This window comes from Dendrobium catenatum, unplaced genomic scaffold (assembly GCF_001605985.2).
Source record: "Dendrobium catenatum unplaced genomic scaffold, ASM160598v2 fragScaff_scaffold_536, whole genome shotgun sequence".
NCBI classification, from domain to species: domain Eukaryota; kingdom Viridiplantae; phylum Streptophyta; class Magnoliopsida; order Asparagales; family Orchidaceae; genus Dendrobium; species Dendrobium catenatum.
The window spans coordinates 417,784-443,237 of NW_021318998.1; the positions used below are offsets into that span (position 1 = coordinate 417,784).

The 25,454-nt window shown below is 35.5% G+C and overlaps 1 protein-coding gene across 1 annotated transcript in view; it reads left to right on the forward strand.

Annotated features, from left to right (window-relative positions):
- Nucleotides 1-20,906, forward strand: part of LOC110109333 (outer envelope protein 64, mitochondrial) — a 29,150-nt gene extending 8,244 nt beyond the window's left edge. The window contains exons 8-13 of the mRNA XM_020840353.2: nt 10,763-10,897; nt 11,037-11,237; nt 12,282-12,409; nt 12,499-12,550; nt 15,930-15,999; nt 20,471-20,906. Of these exons, the coding sequence (XP_020696012.1) occupies nt 10,763-10,897; nt 11,037-11,237; nt 12,282-12,409; nt 12,499-12,550; nt 15,930-15,999; nt 20,471-20,553 (669 nt within the window). The 3' untranslated portion in view covers nt 20,554-20,906. The remainder of the gene's footprint in view (nt 1-10,762; nt 10,898-11,036; nt 11,238-12,281; nt 12,410-12,498; nt 12,551-15,929; nt 16,000-20,470) is intronic.
- Nucleotides 20,907-25,454: the final 4,548 nt, after the last annotated feature.

Sequence of the window (25,454 nt, forward strand, 5' to 3'; positions counted from 1 at the left end):
AAACACAAAACAAATCATAACTCGGTCAAAACTCAATATCTTTGAAAACAGAAATAGGATTCGGAGTCCTTACCACGAGATCTACACTTTCTCCAACAGCAGCGTCGGACGAAAAGCGCTCCGCGGCCTCCAAAACCCAAGATTCCTCTTTTTCCCTTTCTCTTTCTCTCTCTAAAACAGATATTTTGATTTTAAAATGATTTTCTCTCTCATCAAAACGACCAGATTTTCTTATATCATAAAGCAGATCGGCCCGGCCGATCGCCAGATCGTCCCGGGACGATCAGACCAACAAATATCGTCCTGGACGGTCCCCAGAACTATTCTTCGGCCGATATTTTCTACAGTGCAGATCGGCCTGGACGATCCCACTATCGTCCCGGACGATCCAGAGAGGAAAATCCAAATCATAGAGGAATAGTAAGGGAACGAGGTCTCACAGTTAGGGGGTGGTCTTGCGGAGCTCAGGGCGTCAGGTGGTGGTTCGACGGAATTCAGGGCGTCAAGTGTTTTTCCGGTGGAGCTTAGGGCATCAGGCGATGATTCGGTGGAACTCCGGGCGTCAGATGGTGGTCTGTTAGAACTCAGGGCGTCAGGTGGTGGTCCGGTGAAGCTCAAGGCATCAAGTGGTGGTCCAGTGGAACTCTGGGCGTCAAGTGGTGGTTCGACGGAACTCCGACGGTGGTCAAGGAGGCAATAGGGATCTCTGATCTCTCTCTTCTCTCCTTAGGGGTCCCCTTTCAAGAGGAAGGAGGAGTCTATTTATATATTTCGTAGAGTAGCATGGCTCGTAAATAGGATCAAGGATAAATGTGGAGTGGTTTGGATGGACGGTTGATATTGAATCCTTGGATCGTGGACCGTTCGCTAGACATTTGAAGGTCTTAATGATGTCGGAATATCGTGATCTTGGGCTCATTGGATTCGTCTCGTCGAGCCGCTTGATTCGACTATAAGCATGTCACATTTGGAAACCATTTGGTAATCCAAATTGTGGTTCGAACCTTTCTATAGCGCTTCGGGCCCTTGATTTTGACCCATTTGAGTTTGGATTGAGTCGAATTTGGTGTCGTTAGGTTTGTATTTTCGAGATGTTCAGTTCGACTGTAAGTTTGTTGAAATTGGAGTTCGGATGGTCCCAATTTTAATTTCGGAATTTTCCAACTTGATTATTCCTCGAGATTCATGCCCGATCGAGATAATTTTTTGAGGATGTATCACTAACTAATTTCAACAAGTTTTAGTCAACTGACATCTGCAAACTTTCCAACTAGACATCAATAGCGAGATCATATTTATAGCTTTCCATTTTAGGACGAATGTAGAGTTTACATAGAAGATTTTGTAGGTTTTCACCTATAAGATCAATTTACTGAAGAAGGTTTATAGTATATTTTCATTAAGAAAGAGAAATACTTTATTACTACATACACACTCGACGCCATGTTTATTTTGGTTGACCCAAATCTTTAGTGACAAATGTCTTCCACAAATAAGATTTTATTTCTATAATGCCTCAATTATCTTTTTTAGTGAGTAGAATGCAATCATATATACCATGAATCACCATGCTATAGTAAGAGTGCCAAATAAACATAGAGTGATAAACCTCATTTTCAGGAAGAAGGATAAAATAATGTTATAAAATAGTTGCGATTCTTGGTTAGACGATGCATATACAAAAGGTTGACAATAAACTATATGACATCTGAAGAATTATCTTAGATTAAGAAAGAGGAAGGATGAACAAATCCTTTGTCAAAGATTGGAGATGGAAAGCCATCAATAACAATAATAGGTGGGAGAGAGGCCATGATATGTGATGAAAATAATTATTGGTTACTTGTCATAGGTGAGAAAGTAATATAATCTAAAACTCATGACGTACCGGTAGAGACAGCTACAACATGCCATATGGTAGAGAATGGAGATAGTGTGAGATTTGCTGACAAATGTCTGAGATTGTTGAAGCAAGTGATCAAAATCTTCCCGAGAGAGTAATTTATCTAAAGGATGTGGCACGAGAAGGATTAGAATGAGTTGGATTGGTTGTGTAATAATGAATAGTCTTGGAGGTGTAGCTGGTTTTTTGTCAACAAGTCTGGGAGGATGATTGTTGTGAGTTGTGACTGCAATGAGTGTAGATTGGAAAATTGTTATGATTGTGACCGTGTTATTGGTACAACCGCCACATTAATGATTCCTCCAATCACTTCTTGAACCAGTGACCAATGATGCTTGGACAAGGTTTGGATGTTGAGGTATTGAGAGTTCTATGATATTAAGAACCCAAAGAGAGTAGTTGGGATACTGAGAACAGTGGATGAGGATATTGAGGGGTGGAGAGTTTTGTGGTGCAAAGAGCCCAAGAGAGAATATTCATAAACTCATAATATTGGGAAAAGTAGAGTTTGCCTTCAATTGAGATTACACACCTAGTAGAGAATAATGTAGGTCGGAGAAAAAAATTGGCAGCAAGGAATTTTTATTTTGCATTTGCCAGATAGTTGTATCGGTTTTGCGTTTCTTTTAGTGTGCTATGGTACTCTTGCATCCTTATGTCATTTTGTTGGAGAAAAGAAATCTCAAAATAGATAATATAGACATGAGAGACATTACTTTCTTGAAAGTATGCGAATTAAAGAAAGTTAACATCTTTTAGGCAAAGTCCTAAAATATGATGATTTGGCAATGAAAGATTAAAAAATATTGAACAACAATGCCCGAACAACTTGGTTACTTTTAAAAAAAATTGAAATATGGTTACTTTTAAAAAATTAGCAGCGCTAGTTATATAGAAGAGAGGGATTAAGATGTAGTTTGTCATGAGAATCAATTTTTGATGCAATTAAGATTTATCATTTTATGATTTTTATATTTTCTTGTGTTTTGGATTCTACATAATTTTATTTTGTATAGCCCTATGATAAAAAAAACATCCCATGATCATATTGGGTTTGATGCTCTTAGGTCGGTTCCATTGTCCTTCCAATTGTGTGTTCTTTCTCATTTTCTCCTGTGGCTGCTCGGTTTTCCCTGTGGCTTCTCGGTTTCCCTGTTGTTGGCTGCGCGATTTTCCCTTTTGTTGTATCCTATGTAGGAAGTTTTAATTCTTCATTGAATGAGCTGAGTTGGGTGGTCCTTATCGGCTGATTTGGAGGCATAATTATATGGGCTAATAATTACTTTTTCCTTTCTTTCTCCTATATATAGTCGCTGAATTTCTTTTTTGAGGAGTTTTTTTGGAGAGTGTTCATTTTAAACCTAAGGGTTTCTTCTTAGCTTGCGAGCTGTCTTCACTCTAACCGCTTCTTCCTTCTCTCAATCTTCTTTCTACTTCTTCTCTTCACGGTTTCCCTTCCACATGTATCTTTCTTCTCTAAACTATTGTAAGTTGTAAGTGGTGTTGTGCCCCGTGCTATTGGTATTTGCCGAAGGAGTAAAAACCTTTGCTGGAACCTAATTCCTGTGGCAGATCGCTGGTTTGTCCTTCCCTTTGAGCACATTCCCTAGTTTTGTGTTTGCATGTGAGATGACCATTCGTGGTTGTTCCAAAGGTTTATAATTTGTGTTTTGTTATTTGTTCTTTCTTATGTGACTTTCTAACAAATTTCCCATATTAGTTTTCTACTAAGTGTTGATCATTTTGATGTTTATTTATGTGATATTGAAAGAAAATATCTTATTTTGCATTCCTAGTGTCTCCTACTTGGTTTAAGAACTTAGGTTGCGTCAATTTTGAAGCAAATGTCACTAGACTAGAAGATATATTTTGCATCATTGAACTTGATATTTGTATTGATTATGGAGGGGTTTTAATTCATTGATATACAAGTGAGAAGCCATAACACTATTTGAGCGAGAGGTGAATATGAGGTGACTTATATAATAAAATCGTGTGATATATGAAGCTATCAAGTCGTAGGTGGCATAACATTACGAGTGAATGTAGGGCGTGCGCGCGACACACGTGCTAATACAACTAGTGTGAGAAGAAAATGGGTGTATTATTAGGGCAAGTGGCGATGGCATGATCTTGAAGAGCAGACGAGTGTCCTTTCATGTTTGGAAGCTCAGCATGCAATTATGCAAGTAGGGAACTCTGCACAATAATCATGTGAGGGAGAGGCGATTGAGCTTGGGGAGCAAGTCGGTGTGGCTAAGGCTAATTGGGTGAAAGGGCAGTGTGAGGGGGAAAAAGAGGTGTTAATCTAACTTGGTATCAATCCCAATTTGGAGGAGAAATTTGATTTTTTTTTGTGTGCTTGTGCATAGGGGTGTCAAATCGGGTCCGCGAGTTGGGTTTGGGTTGAACCCGAGTTGACCTGGGTCTAAACGGGTCAACTCGAACCCAACCCGTTTTTCCAAACGGGTCACATATTTCAACCTGGACCCGACCCAACCCGCGGATCCATTTTGATTCAAAAATATAATAAATATGTAATTAATCTAGTAATTTATATGTTGACTCTTCTTATCCTAGGAAGAAAAAAACTAATAATAATAATAAAAAAAATAATGGGATGGCAGTGAAATCGAAACAACAGAAGTGGAATTGTCATAAACGGACAACTTTAATTACTCGTTAAGACCATCATTATAATGCTCTTCACCGTTGCTTTGACTGCTTTTGAATAAAGAATTTTTGCGGTGCATTCAACGGTTCCCTTCTGCTGTTTTATTTGCGTTAATTAGTATGCCAATTAAAGTCTTAATTGCAAGCATTTATGACTCGACTCTTGAGCGGCAGACGGCTAGCTTGACGTGACTGCAAGAGCGGCCAGATGTGGCGAGGTAGGCGAGCTCCCGACGTGCTTCTATCCGACTGGAACAAGTGCCAAGGCGGACTGCAGTCTGCGGGAGGGGCTGACAACTGGCAATGGATGATCACATTCCCGGGTCAAAACAGGTTGATTTCGGGTTTTCACTTTTCAGGTCAATCCAAACCCGATATGATTTTACAAATGGGTTGAAAACTCGAACCCGAACCCGACTCATATACCAAACGGGTTGACCCGAACCCGAAAATTTTTGGGTTGGGTTTGGGTCAGGTTTCGGGTTGGGTCAGATTTTGACACCCCTACTTGTGCATGGGCTTACAAAAAAGTGTATAAATTGAAGTTTGTAATGATGATAATATCTACAGTTTTTGGTGGTATAAAATAACAACAAAAATATTTTTTTCTAATACAGTACTTTCCTACAACAACACATTCTAATTTAGTGCTTTCTTATAATAACAATGCCTAATGGTGGTGATCCCTATGGAGAATACAAATTATGCTGATTTAGTTTCCTATGCTGATTTGAGTCTCTAACATTATTCTTATTGGTTCTTTATTTTGGTACAACAACTAAATCTCTTATCCAAACCCTTGTTTCAACCCATAATTGATCCTTTTTTTTGGTTGGTGTGGATGGTGGCTCTATGTTATTCATTAGTTCACTATTTTAAAATTTAATTGTTGATTTACGTGTTTGTTTGTGAGTTTGGCTGCATGTTGTTGCCGATTTTCTCCTATTCTTTGTTTTTTATTTTATGAGTGATGCGAGATCTTCTATCAGTGTTGATTGAGGAATTTGTGGACTTAAAGTCCTTATCACAATTGCAATATTTGGATCTTGAGCAATTATTTGATTTGTATTCCTTGAACATGGTTGGTTTTATTATTGTAGTATAATAAGGAGTTTCACTCAATAGCTGAAGCAGAGTTATTTTATGCTAAAACTAGTTTAGGATTTGTAGTTTTCATTTTTTATTTAAGTTTTGGGATTCTGAGAAAGTATTTATTATGAGTCTAGTTTTGATTGTGCATAGATCTCTAAGCATGTAAACTTTAATCTATTTTTGTTCAAATATGCTTGCCTTTAGGTATGTTAAACCTATGCGCCGTTGTGGTCATGATCAGTACTTTTGAACCATGATTGTTCATACTTGTGCTATTGTGTTACTCATTTTACTATATATGATAAGCCTTGTGTCAAGAAAATAAATGAGATCTACCATGAAATCATATCCTGACAGTTTTGTTACTGTTTTCCTGGGATGCTGGTTCCCATGTCTCTTGATTGGGCACCCAACAATCACAACTAATATTCACAGTTCGAATCCCAAAATTGATGGCAATTTCTTGATTTAGTTCTAAATGTCGTAGCTACTTGGACTAAGGCGGATTGTTAGATCATGAGGCTTAACTTGAAGGTGTATGTCACAACCAAAATTTCTTGACTCTTTAGATTGGGGTTCAGTAAGCAAAACTCTGGATAATGAAACCTCAAGATGCTGAGAGGATTTACCAGCTAACCATGTAGCTATTTCCTCATGCATGAAGTTATAGTGCAACCAATCGTTTCTGTGATGCTACTGCCCTAAAGCTTATTCCTCAAAATGTTGAGTGCAAAGTGCTCTCCTAATTGGGAGATTTAATTAATCATGGAAGCTTGGATCCATTAGAAGCATGAAGCTTAGAATTAATCAAATCTTAGCATCTACGTGAATTTTATTTATAAAAATATCAGACTTCCTCCATTGAAAGTATTTCAAAATTGGGAGCTTATTTCAAGAGTTTGTAGTAGTTTATAAGGAAGAATAAAAGGGCACGTAAAATAGATAAGACAAGAGAAGGTGCATAGGGATTTTGATTAGGTTGAAGATATTTAGGATGAGGATAATAAGATCTTAGTGAAAGTTGCATCAAAGAAAGAAAAATATTAAATAAGGCTTGTAAGAAAGAAATTGCTTTGGGTAGGCAAAATGAACAAATACGTTAAGTAAATAGTAGATCTTTCACAAATAAGCTTTGAAAAAAGATACGTAGAATAATAGAAGTAAAGCTTCAGGCTCACTTCTCATTTGTTTATGCTTCTCTTGTGAGAAGTTAATCAAGTTGGTGCATGTCTTTTTTGCCTTTGAATTTTGAATTTTAGTTGAGCTACAAAGGAATTTATCTTATTAAGTTTTGCTAGGCCCACTTATCATAATGCTTAGGAATGACCTTTCTTTATTAGATTTAAACGAGAATTTGACTTTTAATAGGACACAATGGAGAAAAAAGATTCATGTAGCCGACCCCACGTAGTGGGATAAAGGCTTGATGTTGTTGTTGTTGTTGTTGTAAGTTTTGTTAGGCCCACTAAGGAAGACATGTAGGTACTCAATGTAAGGTTTGTATGTTCTATGAAGCAGTGTTTCCATTCCTCATTTCAAAATTTTCATCATCAGCCTTTTTAAGTTATGTGAACAGTTTTGTTGCAAAATTTCAAAATTTTTAATTTTTTTTTTCTAAGGTCTTCATCCAGAGTTGTTATTCATGTAATTCTTTTGAACCTTTCTTTATCTTTTTTCTTCAAATGCCTATTTTATCGTAATTCTTCTTGCTATCAAAACCTTTAACTTTATCTTAGTTATTTTTGCGCTTCTTTGCTTACGTTGTTATCTATATTTTTTTTTTCTAACGTGTGGTTTAAAATAATTTAGACCGGTCTAGCCGGTCCATACGGGATCGGCTCAGTCAGAACAGAGGCAGAACTCTTTCTTCTTCAATTCGAGTCGCTCCAGCCGCCTAGTCCAAGAACTCTGATTAAAAGGATTTAGGAGTTTAGGAGGGAAATTTGAATGTAGGGACTGTTTAGAGATTTCCTTTTGGATTGTATGCATTAAATAATTTGTTTTGCTAGGGTTAGGGCATCTTGAATTTGGCTGAAATTTGAGATCTCTTAGGTTTTTGGGCTCTAGTGGTGTCTAGAGATTTGGGAGAGCTAGATCCTCCTCTCGAATTGAGGATCAATTGTATCTTGATATTTTCTTCCGTTGTATTTAATTCTTGCAATAAAATTACTGTTTTCCTTTGTTTTCATTGGAGTTTGGAGAAAGGTTTTCACAGTTTTATCAAAGATTGAGAGGGATTCTTGATAACTTCAAGTGTTTCCTATCAAATTGGTATCATAGCAATTTTCTGGGCGGAAATAGTAGACTCTCGCTAATTTATGCTACGTGTTCTCTCTGATCTTCCTGTTTTTTTATTGTTTGAAGACTAGAACTGCTATTTTTTTGGCTGTTTTTACTGTTTGTAGCATATATCCGATTACCCATGGCAGGGAAAAAGGTAGAAGTGTTGAAAGAGGAGATCATACAAATGAAATCTGAAATTTTAGATCTCTAAACTCAAGTTTCAGATTTAAAGAAAGATATTTCAATCACCCATGAGAAGATTGATTTGAATTTTTCCATCCCGGGGGAGATGTTGAAGAAAGTGCTTGTGGGACAAACCAAAATATTGACGTTGGAGGTGAGGGAAGTGAACATAAAAAATGCCTCCCCTAGGGCTTATTCTGAGGGAAGAGTTGGGTAGAAGTTATGAGTAGAGGTGGGAGGAGGTAGGGAAGGATCGAAGAGGTGCTGATTTGGAGAGGACAGGGACGAGATTTGAAAGGAAAAGGGGTAATTATGACTAAAGGAGGGCTGAATTTGAAAGGGGAGGGGTTTGTTGTGATCCAAGGGGTGCTGAATTTGAAAGGAGAATGTGAAAATTTGATGATAGTTTCGGTTATGAACGTAGAAGGGATGATTGGGACACTTGGGGGGAGCCCCACCCCCTTGGGGAATAAGAAATTATAAAGGGAACAGAGGAAACAAAGGCGATATGAGGATGAGGAAATTGAAGATGCTTATTTTCGAGGGAGAGGATGTCTATGGGTGGATCTACAAGGTGGAAATGTACTTTATTGTCAACAGGTTGACGGAGGGGGAGATTGATGGTAGCCAGGATGTGCTTGGAAGGGAAAGCTTTAGTATGGTACCAGTGGAGGGGTATGAGGCGTTGGATACGGACCTAGAGGGAGTTTAAGAACTGCTTGTTTGAACGTTTTTAAACTAGCCGGGAAGAGGACTTCTATGAACAGTTCTTCACTTTGATGCAAGAGGGGACAATGGTAGAGTACCATGAGTAATTTGAGTACATTGCCAGTTGACCGGATCGACTTCTAGAGATTGGGATTGAAATCAAAGATCTATGCAGTAGTTAGAGTGATGAGACATCGTGACTTGGGAAAAGCTATGGAGCTAGCTTAGTTAGTGGAGGATCAAAGACACATGGAGAGAGGAACGGAAGGCAATAGCTCAGGAGGCTCGCAGAGGATGACCATCACCTTTTTGGCACCTAAGGAGCCAACATCGGATACTCTTAGGGAGACTTCGAAGGAGAAGACTATAGGAGGAAGACATGGGGACAACTTCAAGAAGCTCATAAAAATGGAATTACAGGAGAAAAGGGCGAAGGGTTTCTGTTTCAGATATGATGTGAGGTATACGTCGGGGCACAGGTGTAAGGACCAAACTCTTCAGGTTCTTACCTTTTGTGATGAAGAGGGAATGGAGGAGGGTGTCATCTTTCCACCTTGTTGACAAGGTGGGTCTTTGGGAGGGGAGTATTGTTAGACTGGTCCAATGGACCGGTCTTGCCAGTCCATACGGGATCGGCTCAGGCATAATAGAGGAGGAACTCTTCCGCCTCCTGTACAAGTCACTTCAACCACCCAGTCCAAGAATTCCGATTAGAAAGGATTTAGGAGTTTAGGAGGAAAATTTGAATGTAGGGACTGTTTAGAGATTTCCTTTTGGATTGTATGCATTAAATAATTTGTTTTGCTAGGGTTAGGGATTTTTGAATTTGGCTGAAATTTGAGATCTCTTAGGTTTTTGGGCTTTAGCGGCGTCTAGAGATTTGAGAGAGAGATCCTCCTCTCGAATTGAGGATCAACTGTATCTTGGTATTTTATTCCATTCTATTTGATTCTTGCAATAAAATTACTGTTTTTCTTAATTTTCATTGGAGTTTGGAGGAAGGTTTTCGCGGTTTTATCAAAAGATTGATGGGGATTCTTGATAACTTAAAGTGTTTCCTATCAAAATCTTACGAAATCCTTTTTCACTTGATTCCTTTGTTTATGGCATTAAGTGATATAAATTTTGTCTTTGTAAGCATTATTTTATGGTCTTAATGTAGTTTGACGTGGTAACGAACTATTCTTGGACCAAACTAACAAATTAAGCCTTGTCTGAGTGCTCAAGGCCTTTAGCACCACTCAAGTAGACCTCCTCGACACAATCCAGAGTGGGTGTTTTGGTCAATTTTTGAACGGTTCAGGTCAACTTCAAAGTGGGCTTGAGTTAAAAAAACAAATACAAATAAAAATTACATCAAGTGGAAACCTAACTGCTCCCTGCCAACCAGATTATAATTGAGCTTGATGAAAATCCTGATGTTGATGATTAGTCCCCGCTGACAAGAAATAATTCCTTTATTAATGGACATGCTTTATTATTGGTTACATGGGTTAGGCTAGATTTCCAGAGTATTTCCATTGATGTTTGGATTTGAATTTCAACTCATTTATTGAATGATTCAAATCTGGTTGTAAGCGGGTCAGAAACCCATCTGTGAATCTGACTTGAGTTGAGACCCTATTTGATATCAATTCTGTGTTTTTTTCTTATGTTTCAGGTTACGTAACACCATTCTAGTTTTCCTTGGAAATTATCTTTTTTTGTTTTTTATAACTTTAGATAGATGATTTCCCTTTGCGTACTGTCCTCAGATATCTACTTTGTTTTTTTAATTTTGCTGATGGTTTCGAAGATAGAATGATAATGGGTAAAGAAGAAGAAGTGCTTTAATCCCTGCTACATACTTGATCACGTTCATTTCAAATGCTTAAGAATATTCTATAGTTTTTGTGATACTGTTTCCATATTCTTCGCCAGGATGATGGAGTTTTGGTTATTCCAACTATCCCTGATTTCCTTTCAAAGCATAGCTCGAAGAGGAAAATGTCTCCTGAGTTTGAAGATCGATTGTTTATGTTGTTGTGCCTTGCAGGCTTATCGGGCTGTTGTCAGGTAATAATATCAGTTAATGAATTTATGATCTTTCAAGGTCACCTTTCTAGGTTGTTATTGCGTCTATGTATCGTCTTTACTATTTGTAAAATTTGAGGCTTTATTTTAGGTATATGCATATTTTTTTTTTGTTTTCCAGGTCGCCATTCCACTAGGAAAGCATGAAAGCTATCCCATTTCGCTATCATTCATAGCGGCACATGGAGCAGATAAGTTTCTTCTTGATACCGTTCTAGACATGCATTCATCTCTCCAGGAGCAAATTAGCCTTGCGTCAAGTTTGGCCCCCCTACCAGATTTTAATGGAGACATGGATGCTTCGGAGTTATTGAAAGAAAAGGTTTGTTTTTTGTTCTTTAAAATAATTTAGTCATTAGAAAGTATTTGTGGTTTCTTTTGTTGTATTGGAGTCATTTATTTAGGAATAAAACCGTCCAAAAATTTCCTTATATATATATATATATATATATATGGAATTTGGTTTATAAAAGATAACCAACTTAAAATTTAGCACATTTGTTCGGATAAATGCCAGTGAATTTGTCTTTATAACAAACCCTTGCAAAAAAAGAAGAAAAAATGATATACATACTGATGTTTGATGTATTTTTTATGCTATCGTTTCAATCTTGAAGATTTGATTTATGTGTTGGTCTAGTCTATATTATGTTCTGTACTTTTTTTTTTAGTAATTGTGCGTCAAAACCCTTATGCTGGAGTGCACCAATAGTGCTTATTAACACCGGCTGCCACACCCCGTCTTTTCTTTCTTCATTCAATCTCTCTTTATCTACCCCATTGACACTTTTCCTCAATAGAGCTTTATGCCATGAATAAAACTTCTCGTGTCCGTATCACATTGCAGCTAATACACTTCTATAGTAATTACTTTTTCTCTCCATTCACAGTATTTCATGTTCTTTGCACTAAATTCAAAGAGCTGCAAAAAATTTCCGTAGTGTAAATTGTTTTGAATTTATGGAATGTTTAATGGGAAACCGGCATTAGTAAAATTTTTGAGCTTGTTAAATCTCTAGCAAGCATTGCTGCAGTCATGAATATTGCTCTTGTAAACTTATTTACGGATGCTTTCCTTTATCTGATGATATGTAACGGTACATGGGTGGTTCGGAGAGGGATATGGGCGTTTTCTAAATACTAGGAGGAAAAAAATATAGATCAAAGGTAATATTGTGCAAAAAGATGTGCATAAAATATAATTAAAATCATATATAACCTCAATAAGAGTGAATGGGGGATGATTCTGAGATTGAACTCCAAATAGTTTTTCATGATGAGACATGAAAATGAGCACATGATCTGACTACTATTTTTATTTGTTTCAACTTAAGTTCTTCACATGTTCCATTTCTCGCCTTTTCAGGGAAATGCTGCATTCAAAGGAAAACAGTGGAACAAGGCTGTTAACTTCTACACGGAAGCCATTAAATTGAACGACTCAAATGCTACATATTATTGTAACAGAGCAGCTGCTTATCTCGAACTGGGGTGGTACGTTTCATCTTTTTTGTATGATCAGCTTGGACAGATCCCATGATATGTAGGATTTCTTTTTAATCACTTTTGACAATTATTTGCAGTTACCAGCAGGCTGAAGCAGATTGCAATCAAGCCATTTTGCTAGATAAAAAGGTGATAAGATGCACGTTAAGATCTTTTAACTACTATATATTGAATTCAAAATTTTAGAAATTGTCATTTTCTTTATTTTCCGGTGCTATTTATGCACTAATTTTAGTTTTATTGATGTTATAAAGGCGGCTGATATGGTTAGAATTTGCCTGATGCATAGCTTTTCATTTTCCCGACCTGTTCTTTGTTTTAAATCTTTATTGATTCAGACATGTAGGATTGGTGTTTGCTTTCCTATATGAAGTAATGTGTATATTAGTTGTTTTTTCTATAAAGTTTGTTCTGTTCGTAAACATGCTTTGAGCTATTAACTTTTTTCCACCTTATGCTAATCGCCACCACCACTGTAGCCCCAACTGGTACCATTGTTGAATAAAAATAAATAAATAAATAATGAATTCAAAAATAAGCGGATGCCTTGTTTCGCGAATTGACACAGTTGGTCGACAATACAAGAGGAAAAAATGACAAGAATTACGCCCATTTTTGCACTCCCTGTTCATTTGTCTCCCTCAACTGCTCGAGCCTTCTTCCAGCCGTCTCCCGTACGTGAGGCACCACCCTTTGCTCTTGTCCTACGGCTTGTCTTTGACCTGCCACTACGTGCGACCTGCTTGTCTGATCCCACTCCTATGCGCCTTGGCACCGCTCCACTCGACCGTCTCCCCACACTCGCGCGCATTTACCTATGCACGTCTGCCCGCATCACTCCCCTTTTCGCGACCCAACACTGCCTGTCGCTCCAGTCCCGCGACTCGACACCTCCCATCGCTCCCATCCCATGGCCTGTCTTTGACCCTCCTCTCGCTCGTTTGCTCGAATCAGTCTTCTTCCTGTGAGTATCCAATGTAACAGTGGAGTGTTTGTAAATAATTAAAAAAAAGAAAAAAAAAGAAGAGAAAAACAAGGAATTGCCCACCAATTGAAGACTTGAAGAATTGTGCCGGGACCAATCGTCCTGAAGCCCTTAGATGTCGCATATTTGATTCGGCTAGGTAGATTGAATGGTTAGTGTCGTCTCGACCTCCCTATGCGGGGAGGGGACGTTGAGAAGCTCCCGAATTTTTGAGAAAATGAAAAACAAGGTGATGCAAATTGAAGATCCGAAGACATGTGCCATGACCAATCATCCTCCCAAAGCCCTCAATCGTTGAATCTTTGATCCGGTTGGGTGGATTGAATGACAAATTTTGTCCCAACCTCCCTTTGGGGGAAGGGGGCGCCATGAGGTTACCAGATTTAAAATAAAAGTTTCAAATAAAAAAAAATTTCATGAGAGCTTTTGGAGAGATTTGAGGGCAAATTAAAGTAAAATAAGTATTAATAATTATTATTAATAAAATAATATTAAATTAAATTAAAAAGAGTCTTAAAAATAGTAATAAGTAATTAATTTTTTTGTTAATTAAAATTTTAATTAATTAATTAGAATAAATTTTAAATAATTGATTAATTAGTTAATTAATTTAAAACAGAATAAATTAAAATTTTCTTTTAATTGATTAATTCATTACTTTAAAAATACGATAAATCAAATAAAAAAATAGAGAAGGAAATGTTTACACTAAATACAAACTCCAAACAAACTCAACTAAAACTCCAAACAAACTCTAAACAAACTAAAAAAAAAACTTCAAACAAACTCCAACTCCAAACTCTTAAGTCCCAAACAAAACTCAAACAAATTCCAACTCAGTGCGGGCTCCAATACCTGCAAGCAAATAAAAATATAAATTTAGGTGCTGCATAATATGCTGAAGCAAAAAGTCAAGTGCTATAACAAAAACAACAATACTGGAGTGAAAACAAAGCGGCTGAAACAAAAGGATAGTGAAACCAAAGTAACTATTCCTAAGTTCAACAAACTAATCTAACATACTACTTTTAATTAGAAGAAGTAAGATCTATTGTTAATCAATTTATTAGGGGGACTTCTAAATAAAGTAACTAATCCTAAATCAAGTTCAAACTAAACCTAAATTATCAGGCTACTTCTCAATAAAGTAGTAAGGCCTACTTCAACCAAATTGTTAAGGGAAGTTTTTAAATGAAACAACAAACCCTAAATCAAATTGGATTACTTCTAAATGAAGCAACAATATTTATTCTTAACCAACTCATTAAGGAGCCTCTAAGTGAAGTAATAAATCCTAATTTGAACCTAATAGATGACTTCTAAGTGAAGCAGTAAGCCATATTTCAAACTACATTGCCAAACAATTTCTAAGTTCAGTCATAAATCCTACCCTCAACTAAAAATTATTAGGTAACTCCTAAGCAGAGCTGTAAGCGCTATCCTAAACAAATATAACTGGCAACTCTTAAACAGAGCCATAAGCGCCATCCTAAATCTAATTCCTCGGGCAACTTCTAAGCGGAGCCGTAAGCCTCATCCCAACTGAAACTAACGGACAACTCTTAAGCAGAGCCATAAGCCCCATTCCAAACCAAACTACTGGGCAACTCCTATGCTGAGCTTTAAGCCACATCCTAAACAAATTTAACGGACAACTCCTAAGCAGAGCCGTAATCCTCATTCCAAACCAAACTACCGAACAACTCCTAAGCGGATCCGTAAAGTCCATCCTAAACAAATCTAACAGGCAACTTCTAAGAAACGGAGCCATAATCTTCATCCCTAAATCTAACCCTCGAGCAACCCCTAAAAGGAGCTAGGAGCCCCAAACTAAATAAATTAACGAGCATTTTAATAGATATAAGCCCCAAACTTAAACCACCACTAAACTAAAACAAACATTTAACTACCTCAGTCTATTTGGGATCCTTGAGAGGATCAACCCATGGCTGCTAATCAGATTGTTTGGACGCTGCAACCAATGATTTGGTAGCGTTGGTAGACTAAGATCTTTGGTATACCTGGGATGATGGAATCATGAGATCATGATCCTCAGTTGAGTAAATGGCAACCACTGTCGACTGTCATCATCGTCGTAGTGCCATCGCCACTGCTCTCACCACCGCCCTACTGCTGTGATTGTTGCTGCTATTGCTACATAAAATGACTTATGCTAAATATGTCTCTATTTCATATCAAACATAAAGAAAAAAAAAAGAGATAAAAAGTGAGCCCAAACAACCCTCAAGTGATTCTTGTTTGCACCTGAAGAATATTGCATTTCCTGAAAAATTCTGTAAATTACCTTCTATAACATCATAATTTTCTGGATTTTAAGGTGTTTCTTATGACTTAAAAATTTTAAATCTTGTAATAAATGGTTTGCTTTTCTAGTGTTTACTTTCTATTTGCTCTCTGCATATATTTATTTTGTATAGTCTAATAAAAGTATCTTTGGAGGAACTCTACCTTCAATAATGTGAAATCATTATTATTGTTAATTGTTTTATTTATTTTTGGCAGAATGTTAAAGCATATCTAAGAAGAGGAACAGCGAGGGAGATGCTCGTATCTTATAAAGAAGCTGCTCAAGGTATGAAATTTCTTCTGTTGAAATTTCTGCTGGAAACTATATATTTTCATTGTGTAATTACGCTTATTTGGATTTTTTTCAATGCATAGTTGTGCTCTATCACCGGTGCTTGTAAGAAATAAATGATGTATTGTTGTGATTGTTAACTGACATGGAACTTACTCTTTTCCCTACCCTTCTCACGTCTGTTTCCGGTAGCTTCCTGTTCAGTTCTCTTCGCAACATTGTGTTCAACCCTTATTGTGGATGCTGTCCTTTATTTAAACTAATAAATTAGGTGTTGACTCTTTTTGTAATAGCCATTCATCAAGGATTGTTGGCACAAGGCTTTTCTAATCCCAAGCCTTTGCCTTTCTGGTAGCTTAGAATACTAGAATTATATTAAATAGGAATGTTTATTATATTTGGAAAGTGGTTTATATTGTTAAGATGTTGATTGGAATTTGTCCTCCACACAGCAAAACCAGCAAGAGCAAGATAAAACACAACAAAAATCAACAAGAAGTTTATTTTAGCACAACAAATCAAGATACAAGTTGATCTACTATTCGAGAGGTAGATCGGCTCTCCTCAAACCCTAGTCACCATTAGGAACAACTCCAAAGAAAACTACAGCAAATACACATAACATCACAAAATAAAACAACCCTATCGGCCCTTATATAAACCTTCCTACTTCTCTCCTTATTTTGAATTCAAATTAGCCAAAATCCCTTGATAAATGCCTCTTACATCTTTCCCAGAGAGCACCCCCCACAGCCTCTTCTCCTATAGGTGATAAAGGAGATCCTAGGCCCCACAGGAGAGCTGAAAGGTTCTTAATCTGCTGAAAAGTTTCTGTGCCCCACAACAGATGTATTATTGAACATTGTATTAATTTCTTAATTATAATAGGGTTGATCTCTAGTCAAAATACACATCAATTTTCTCATATAACATGGTGTTAGACTATTGGTAGCCCTAGCAATCCCCCCTCCCAGTTATGTAGGTCTTCTTGATCAAATGTGCAATGCTGGTATATGACGTGACCCTGATGGCTTGAACTGCTCACAATGCCCCTTGCACTGCTTGCATCTTTGCATGCACTCGTATGCTTGCTCATTGCTCATAACACTTGTTGCTCTGTTCTATCGCTCTTGCTCACATGTTATAGCCCACACAACCTCGCAATGCTTCCCACATGTCTGCTTGCATCTTGATGTCTTCTAAATGCGTGCGACTGTGATGTGCTTCTTGGTTGACCAAGAAGAGTCGGGTGATATCTTTTGAGTAGGTGTGGACTCCGGAGAAAAGATAAAGAAAGAATAAAGCAGAAGTTTTCATTACCTGCCAAAATATTACAGTAGTGATCTTATTTAAAGCTGTCGCCTGTCGGTCCTAATAGCTGAACCGGTTTGGGCTACTAGATTGATCGGTTTGGGTCTAAGGGGTAAAATTGAATAAAGATAGATAATTACATAAAAAGATATTATTATTATTATAAACTAATTCCTGCAGCTGGAACATTCAGCTGGAATATTTGACTAGGCTAAAAAAGCTTCATTTGGATTGAATATCAACGACATGAAGATATTCAATTTTCAGTTGGATCAAATTTTAAGGATGCAGTCTTCATATTAATCAAATCAAAGAGCAATGATTCTTCTACATTTATACTTGCATTTGTGTCTGAGTTAATTATGTAAAGTGAAATAAAAGAAGAATGAAGGGGCAAGATAAGACAAGCTTGCTGAATCAATGTAATTGAGCATTGAGGTTAAGCAACATGCACTTGTTGTGTTGATGTTGGTTGAAGTTTTGTTATTGTTTATGGCTTTTGAGAGGGATGGAGAAGAAATCAACAGCTTTGAGATATTGATTACATTTGGAGTTTTAAGGATGGTGGGATCAATTGTTGTGTGTAGCAAGATCTAATGAGCGGGGGCATGGAGTAGATCAATATCAATTAGGACAGTTCGCCTAGGAGATTGATGCAGGATTTTGGTGAAAGAATTCGTCTATGCTTAGGTCAACTCAAATGACAGAAATCAAGGTTGGATGATGTGAGGAAAATGAGTATAGCCTGGAGGACATTGATTTGACTGGGATGCGCACAACTAGAGTGTAGAGAAGGGAGTGCGAGTAGACGATCTTGACGACATTGGGAGAGGGCGACAATGAGAGCAAACAATCTTCCTAGCATGTTAGATGCAACTAAGATATACATTAACTAAAATCCCCCATAGAAAGGTATAACACATCATATTGATCAACTTATTTTTGTTTATTTATCATTTGAAGAGACGCTTCCTAGCATGTTAGATGCAACTAAAGATGTGCATTTACTAAATTGCCCCATAGAAAGGTATAACACAACATCTCATCTTATTTTCATTTATTTATCGTTTGATTACTTGCATTCTTTCTTCTATACATTTGCCTTGTTCCTATAGTTTGTCTCTATTCAAAGACATTAAGAAGTCCTATTACATTGTTTATGGAAACAAACATGGTTTTGAAATGAGTGTTGCGCTCATACTTCATACATTGGATTTAGTTGTTCCCCCTTCTGTGGTTACTTATTTTTTTAGATTTATTAATTAGTTATTAGATAAGTAGAATGGCTCTGTCATATCCAGCTCGTTATTTATTTGTTTTCATTTTTGAATTTTGAATGAGCCAAACATCAACATGTGTTTACAAAGAATTTCAAGCATGAGCTGATTTCATATAAATGAAAATTCTAATGAGTCGAACATGAACAAATATTAAGCTTACTCAAGCTAGACTCATTTACAATCCTAGCTACAAATGGATGAGTAATGCCTTTCTTGAGATTTTTTGCACAAGGCTTTTTTTATCTCAAGGCTATGTCTTTCTCCTATTCCTACATCATGTATGTGAATTATTTCTCATGCTTATTGATGTTATCCAAGTAACATTGTGTTACGCCGGCCCATCCTGGGCCGGCTGGACCGGTCCACCCTGGACCGGTCAGGACCTACTCCCGGCGGAAGAAACCCAGCCAGGAGCTGGGCGGAAACCCCTAGGGGGGCCCACTTGATGTATTTTGAGTTTTGGGAGGGAATTTTTGAATGTGAGGGGTGATTAGGTAATTTGTAATCTTCCTTTCATGATAAATTAGGAGGAATAGGGGGGAGAAGGATGATCTTGAATTTGAATCTTATTTGAGATCTAGGGTTTGTGTTCTTGGGCTCTAGGCTACGGCTAGAGATTTGGAGAGTTTTTCCTTCCTCTCGAATTGAAGGAAAGTTGTATCTTGCAAGTGCTTTTCATCCGTTATCGAAATAAAAGTGTTTGCATCGTTTTCCTACGTTTTCCTCTCAGATTTTTCTTGTATTATGGCTGTTTTTCTGCTGTGGACAGCAGTTTTCCCTTGGATCTACTTGATCTTGGTGAGAAACACTTGGAAATCCAAGTGTTTCCTATCACATTGTTGTTATGGCTTTTATGCGGGGAAGATTATGGAGTTTCAGTGCAATTTTTAGAGTATATATTTTGAAGAAGCAACTAAATAGCTGATTATAAATAGATCAAACTAAGGCACATATGGGATCATTTTTTTGCTCAATAAAACTTCATATTCTGCTTAGTTGTGCGTGCCTGATTGGATGTTGATTCATTTGAATGTGGTATAAGTGTGACAACTAATTTTTGGAGAAATCATCTCCTTGTACCAGCGTGGAGTTTATATTTTTTGCTTCTTGGTGAATTCTTATATTGTTCTTTTTCTCTATGCTACTTGTGATTGGTTTTGCGAGCGAAATTAATTTAGCCAAATATATTACAGCTAGGCTTTCAATTATGGTGTGAATTACAATCAAATTGGATTTTTGTTTGTACATTTTCCAATTTATAGCTGAATTTCTTTGATTTGGATAATTATTAAACTATTCTTTGAGTGAATTTCTCATATTTTGAGTTACATCAAAAGCTGACGTTTCTTGTTAAATCTGCCAATGTTCAATTCATTTTATCTGATTTTCATTAATTACATCTTTTAATTGCATTAAAAAATCCTAGAACGTAAGAAAACTTCATCTGCAACTGCTTTTGCTATTGGTTTCAGCTATTTTTTTTCCAATTCGATATTTATCGCATATATACAAGGCTGTATATATGTGATAAATATCGCATTGGAAATGAAGCAATCTAAATTTTTTTTGTATCAAACCGTATTAACCTTAAAGTTGCATATTTTGTTTTTGCAAGACGACTAATTCAAGAATCGAATATTCAGGTATTGTTCAAAAATTGTGTGGATTCTGGAGTGCATTACACCCAGTCATAGTAGCTTTCTTTTTTAGTTGAATATATTGATATTTTCATTCAAAAAAGAAGGCTGATGCGATATATGATTAGCTTTTTCTTTATCAAACTTCCTGTCTTTGATTACATTATCAAAAGATGAATTAATGTTGGTAAGTTTTCTATGTTTGAAACTGTGTTTGAACTCTTCTCTTCAATACAGATTTCAAGCATGCTCTTGTTCTAGAACCACAAAACAAGGCTGCTCGTGATGCAGAGAAAAGGCTAAGGAGACTGATGAGCTAATCTCTTGATTTTGCAATGAATCCATGAGTTTCTGCTGCAGGTCCAACAGTTTTAAGGTCTGTTGAAGCAGGAATCCTGGCTTTTTTTGGGTACCCAAAGCAACTCACAAAATCCTGTTATTTTCAAAATTTTCTTTCTTGACTTGGAAATTTCATTGCAAGCATTGCTGCAAAGATTTATTTATACTTGAAAATTTTCTCGGTTGTAGAGGAAACACATTTTGTTTTGAGTTCTAAATATAAAGGGTAGCGAAGGTCTGCGTGTGTTCTCCATTTTGCTAGTTTATTTAGACTGTTTGCAAGGTGAAGATTTTGTGAAAAGAATTGAAGAAAAAGGGTTTTATACGTTTGGCATGAGCTGACTTTTTTTTTTTGTATTTGATTAAGGTTTTATTTGGGATAATTTTCTTACTGCTTTCTAAAGCAGTTTTCTAATAGTCTTCGTTTGGGATAGATTTTTTTATTGTTTTATAAAGTAGTTTTTTATTACAAAAAATTTTTGGACTAGAAATTTTTGTATTAAAAATTTGTTTTAGAATTCAATAAAAAAGCTGCTTCAAACAAAACCCAAGTAAAATGAATGCCAATTATAATTTTGAGGTATTGGTCACTTCTTTGCTATACATCGGTGATATGTACCGCTGTGATGTGATGCATCTTGCTTCACTTCCAGATGGTCCGATAACTGCACAAATAATTTCCCCAATTTGAGAGATCCGCTAGTTTCTTTTTAAAGATTTTATTTTATTTTCTTTATTTTAAAAATCATAATTAAAATCAATCATTGATCAAAAATAAAATTCGATAATTTAATCATATGAAAAATATCAGGCAGTTCAATGAAACCAAACCGATTAGACCTCTTTTCAATCTCGATCCTTGATTGGAGCTGTTAATTTTTTGACAACATAATAATAGAAAACAAATTTGTATTGTATGATGTAGAATGCCTTAATCATTTTTTAGGAAGAGCTTAGTTGCTCTCTCCTATAAGGAGTTTTTATTTGGTCCGGTGCAAGGACCTAGAGGAAGGTTCGGTTTTGCCTAAAAAAGTGCAAATACCGAGTTTCTTGAAAAAATACTTAGTTTTTCAAAAAACTCGGTATTTGCACTTTTTATCTATTTTTGGCTAAAACCGAACCTTCCTCTACATCCAGTGAAAGGACCTAATAATTGCTCCTCCTATAAGAATTTAGATAAGTTGCTCATAAAATTATAAAAGAAGCAAGTAATTTTCAACTAATGCAACTCTCAATTTTTCTCATCTAGGATTTAGAACTCGACGACCATGATAAGAAAAGGCGAAGGTCTAAACCTAAAAAGGACAAATTAGCACGCACATCACATACGTAAAACTCAAATTCAAAATCTCTTACTTGATAGCTAATGCTTCCAACTAACAAACCAAGATAAACTGCGTAGGTTAGAAAATACTGATCATTAGTGATTTGCATTGCCTGATGAAAGTTAGCATTTATTATTTTTCTTTTGCTGTGGTATATTCTTATTCAGAACAATCAAGATGAGTAGACATGTAAATTAGTATTTAAAAAATTAAAAATAATATAAATATGACATTATTTTTTAATATTATAAAATAAAAAAATATATCTATTAATTTGTACTCTTATCATGGTAGAAATAATATCGTGATATCGTCATATTATTTTATTTTGAAAAATATTACTTTAAGGAATGGCACAAATGTTTGTAAGTATTTATTATTATTATTTTAAATGTTTGTGAAGGTTCTTCTTACACTTTAGGATTTATATTGGAAGAAATATTATTCAAGGCGTAGGGCCGCATAGCGCTTACCATATCAACGCCAAAGTGTTATACTTCAGAATTTTAATATTTTCAAATATTTTTTTTTTCAACTATTTGAGTTATTACAATTCTTTGCACTTGATTTTAATTGTAAAGCTGAAAATGCATGAACTAATTCTAAAAAAAATATATATAAAAAAAATTGGATTTTTTATTTAGTCGAATCAAATTTGTATCACAATAAATGAGCATCAACATACTTCGATCGAATAACGATTGTAAACAGTCAGCCGATTTTCAAGCTTCATAATGAGATTAAATAGCATAAGTCTACATATATATGAACATTTTTCAAGTATCATCATCATCTTCGATGTCTTTAATTATCATCGTCATCATCATCATTGTTGTCATTATCGTTAACCCAATTATTTCATTTGTTTGGACGGGCTATTATCTAATGCATTAAACTTATTCTTTAGAGGTTGTTTTAAACTTCTATTAATATTAATTTAGGTTTGTCCATTTGGCTTAGTAACTCATAAAAAATAATTTTGTCTATCCTAATATGTGCATTTCTACACATCTCTATGTATGCCTAAACCACATAAGATTATCTTTACATTATCTTCAATTCCTATTAGTCCAAGCATTTTTTTCAATATAACCTTATGATAATTTATCTTTTATAATTGAAAAAATTGAGTTTATATATCAAATGATACTTGAAATTAGAAAAATATATTCCAAAAGAAGATAGAGAAATTAAATATATTAGTCATTTGATTTTTGGGCAAATATGGCAGAAATTTTTTTTTTTGGGACCAAATTATCCCTCCTCTAGACTGTTGACTACTTTTATTTTTGCGTGCATTGACTAAATGTGATTCGAATAACATTTCAATATGGTTCAAACAAATTTCAATCAAGGTTGAGATTATATGCGGTAAAAATTTGATTCATCATAGAATATATTTTTGAAACCTAATTGAATATCAATTATTCTTACTAAAAAAAATGAGAAGATTAATGTTTGAATATGATTTGAATAAAGTATGAATAAGATATCATTAAAAAAAATCTATAAATTAGTTGAATTACAAGTTCTATTAGATTCATTTAATGTTTTAAAAAGGTTTGAACTTATTAAATAATACAATATAATAGGTGTGTACATGAGCCGATTCGAACATGACCCGTTAACAAGCTCGTGAATAGAGCTTATCGAGTCCCGAGCTCGAGCATAAATTCTAGCTCTAATGTTAAATGAGCTCAAGTTAGAATTTGGCAAAACTCAACTCGGAGTTAGCTCACATTTTTTAAAAACAAAATTTAAAATGCTATATTTGATGTATTAAAAATATTAAAATTTGAAAGAAAAAAAAAATTGATTATCAAATGCATTTCCGAGTTTAAATGTATTTTTTAAGTTTTTTTAATTGAAAACAATACAAGTAAAGTTTTTGTCAATTTTTTTGAAACTGTAGTTTTCTTCATTGATGTTGCTTTTTATGTTATTTCATCATTCAAGTTGTCACAAGCTTGCCATTTCCTTCATTTATGTCTTTTTCTTCCTTGCAAATCGAGCGGCACGCCTACACAGTATAAACCTTCTCCATTGAGCTTCACCGTAACTTCCATGCAAACGACTTTTGTTCACCTCAGTGAGATGCCACTACAATTAATACCTCTGGTGAGCTTCTCCGATGCTGATGAGCTTCTATGACGAAATGGAATTAATCTATAAAAATCCAAACTCTTAATTATTGAGATATCATCCACTTTCGGCTAAGGGCCTCACCATTTTGTCCTATTAGTGTAACTTTTCAGGAGGACCATAATTTCTCTAGGATAAGCATGCTTAATTACGGAGTTTCTTAATGAAATTCAGGCCATTACATCAAAAGGCGCCTAATCTTTCAGACTTTAACTTCTTTTACTTAAGGAGTTTCACAATCTCCCTCACTTAAGTAATTGATGTCATCGTTAGTATCCTTATCTCAGAATCATCCACCAGACAAATATGATTCTATTGGAGGCTCCTACAAGTTCAAGTGGTCACTCACGTCACATAGCACTTTGTCTCATATAGTGTTCTAGAAGAGGCTCCCATGATGTAACACTTCGTTTTATATGTCACTTAGTTCTCATCTTTCAGTAGGTGTATTGATCGGATATCATTTGTAACAACTCAAACTCTTAACTATCAAGATTTTGTCCGCTTTGTCCTAAGAGCATGACGATTTTATCCTATTGGTGTAACTTACTAGGAGACCACCCATCCCAAAATTTTTCCAGGATGAACAAGCTTAACTGCGGAGTTTCTTAATGAAATTTCTACCATTGCATTAAAAGATACCTCGATGTTTAAGAGTTTATCTTCTTTTATTTAAGGAGTTTCATATAACCAGTCTAACTTGCGCTCAATAAACAAGCTAGACATGAGCTCGAGCTCGAGTAAGGTGTAACTCGAGTTTGGATTTACTCGTTTACACCCCTAGAGTATAACATAGTGGAATGCAATCACAATATCTATAAAATAATTTGGCAAATACATTCCATGATAAATTAGAAGCTTTAAATTAAAATAATTATAATGTTGTATAGTAACATTAAAATAATTACAATAGTTATAACAAAATTAGGCAAACACATTTTCAAATTTTAATTGTTACTTCAAGCCATCAAACTTCACATTGATTTTCAGCGATATGTCCAATGAAAGAAGCAATACATCCACAAAAAAACATATAAGAGATATCTATGTATTCAAATGTTTGTGCTTCTCTCTTATTCAACACAATGATTTTATTAGTCTCAAATGATTCAAATTGCCTAACAATTCTCTCCATCACACCCCAATATTTATACATGACTCGAGCATACATCTCCATGCATACCAAGACAATTCAAATGAGTGCAAAAATAATAAACTTGACATTTGCTCGAAGCTTGATTGAACATGTGATGGAACATTTGACTATTGTTCAAAACAATCGAAATTTCTTTAACTATTATTCAAATTTTATTTTGAACATTGCTCAAAACTTAATTTGACATTGATCGAACTATACTTAGCACATAATTGAAGCTTCAAAGCATATTCGATAATGCTTCAAACATGTATTGATC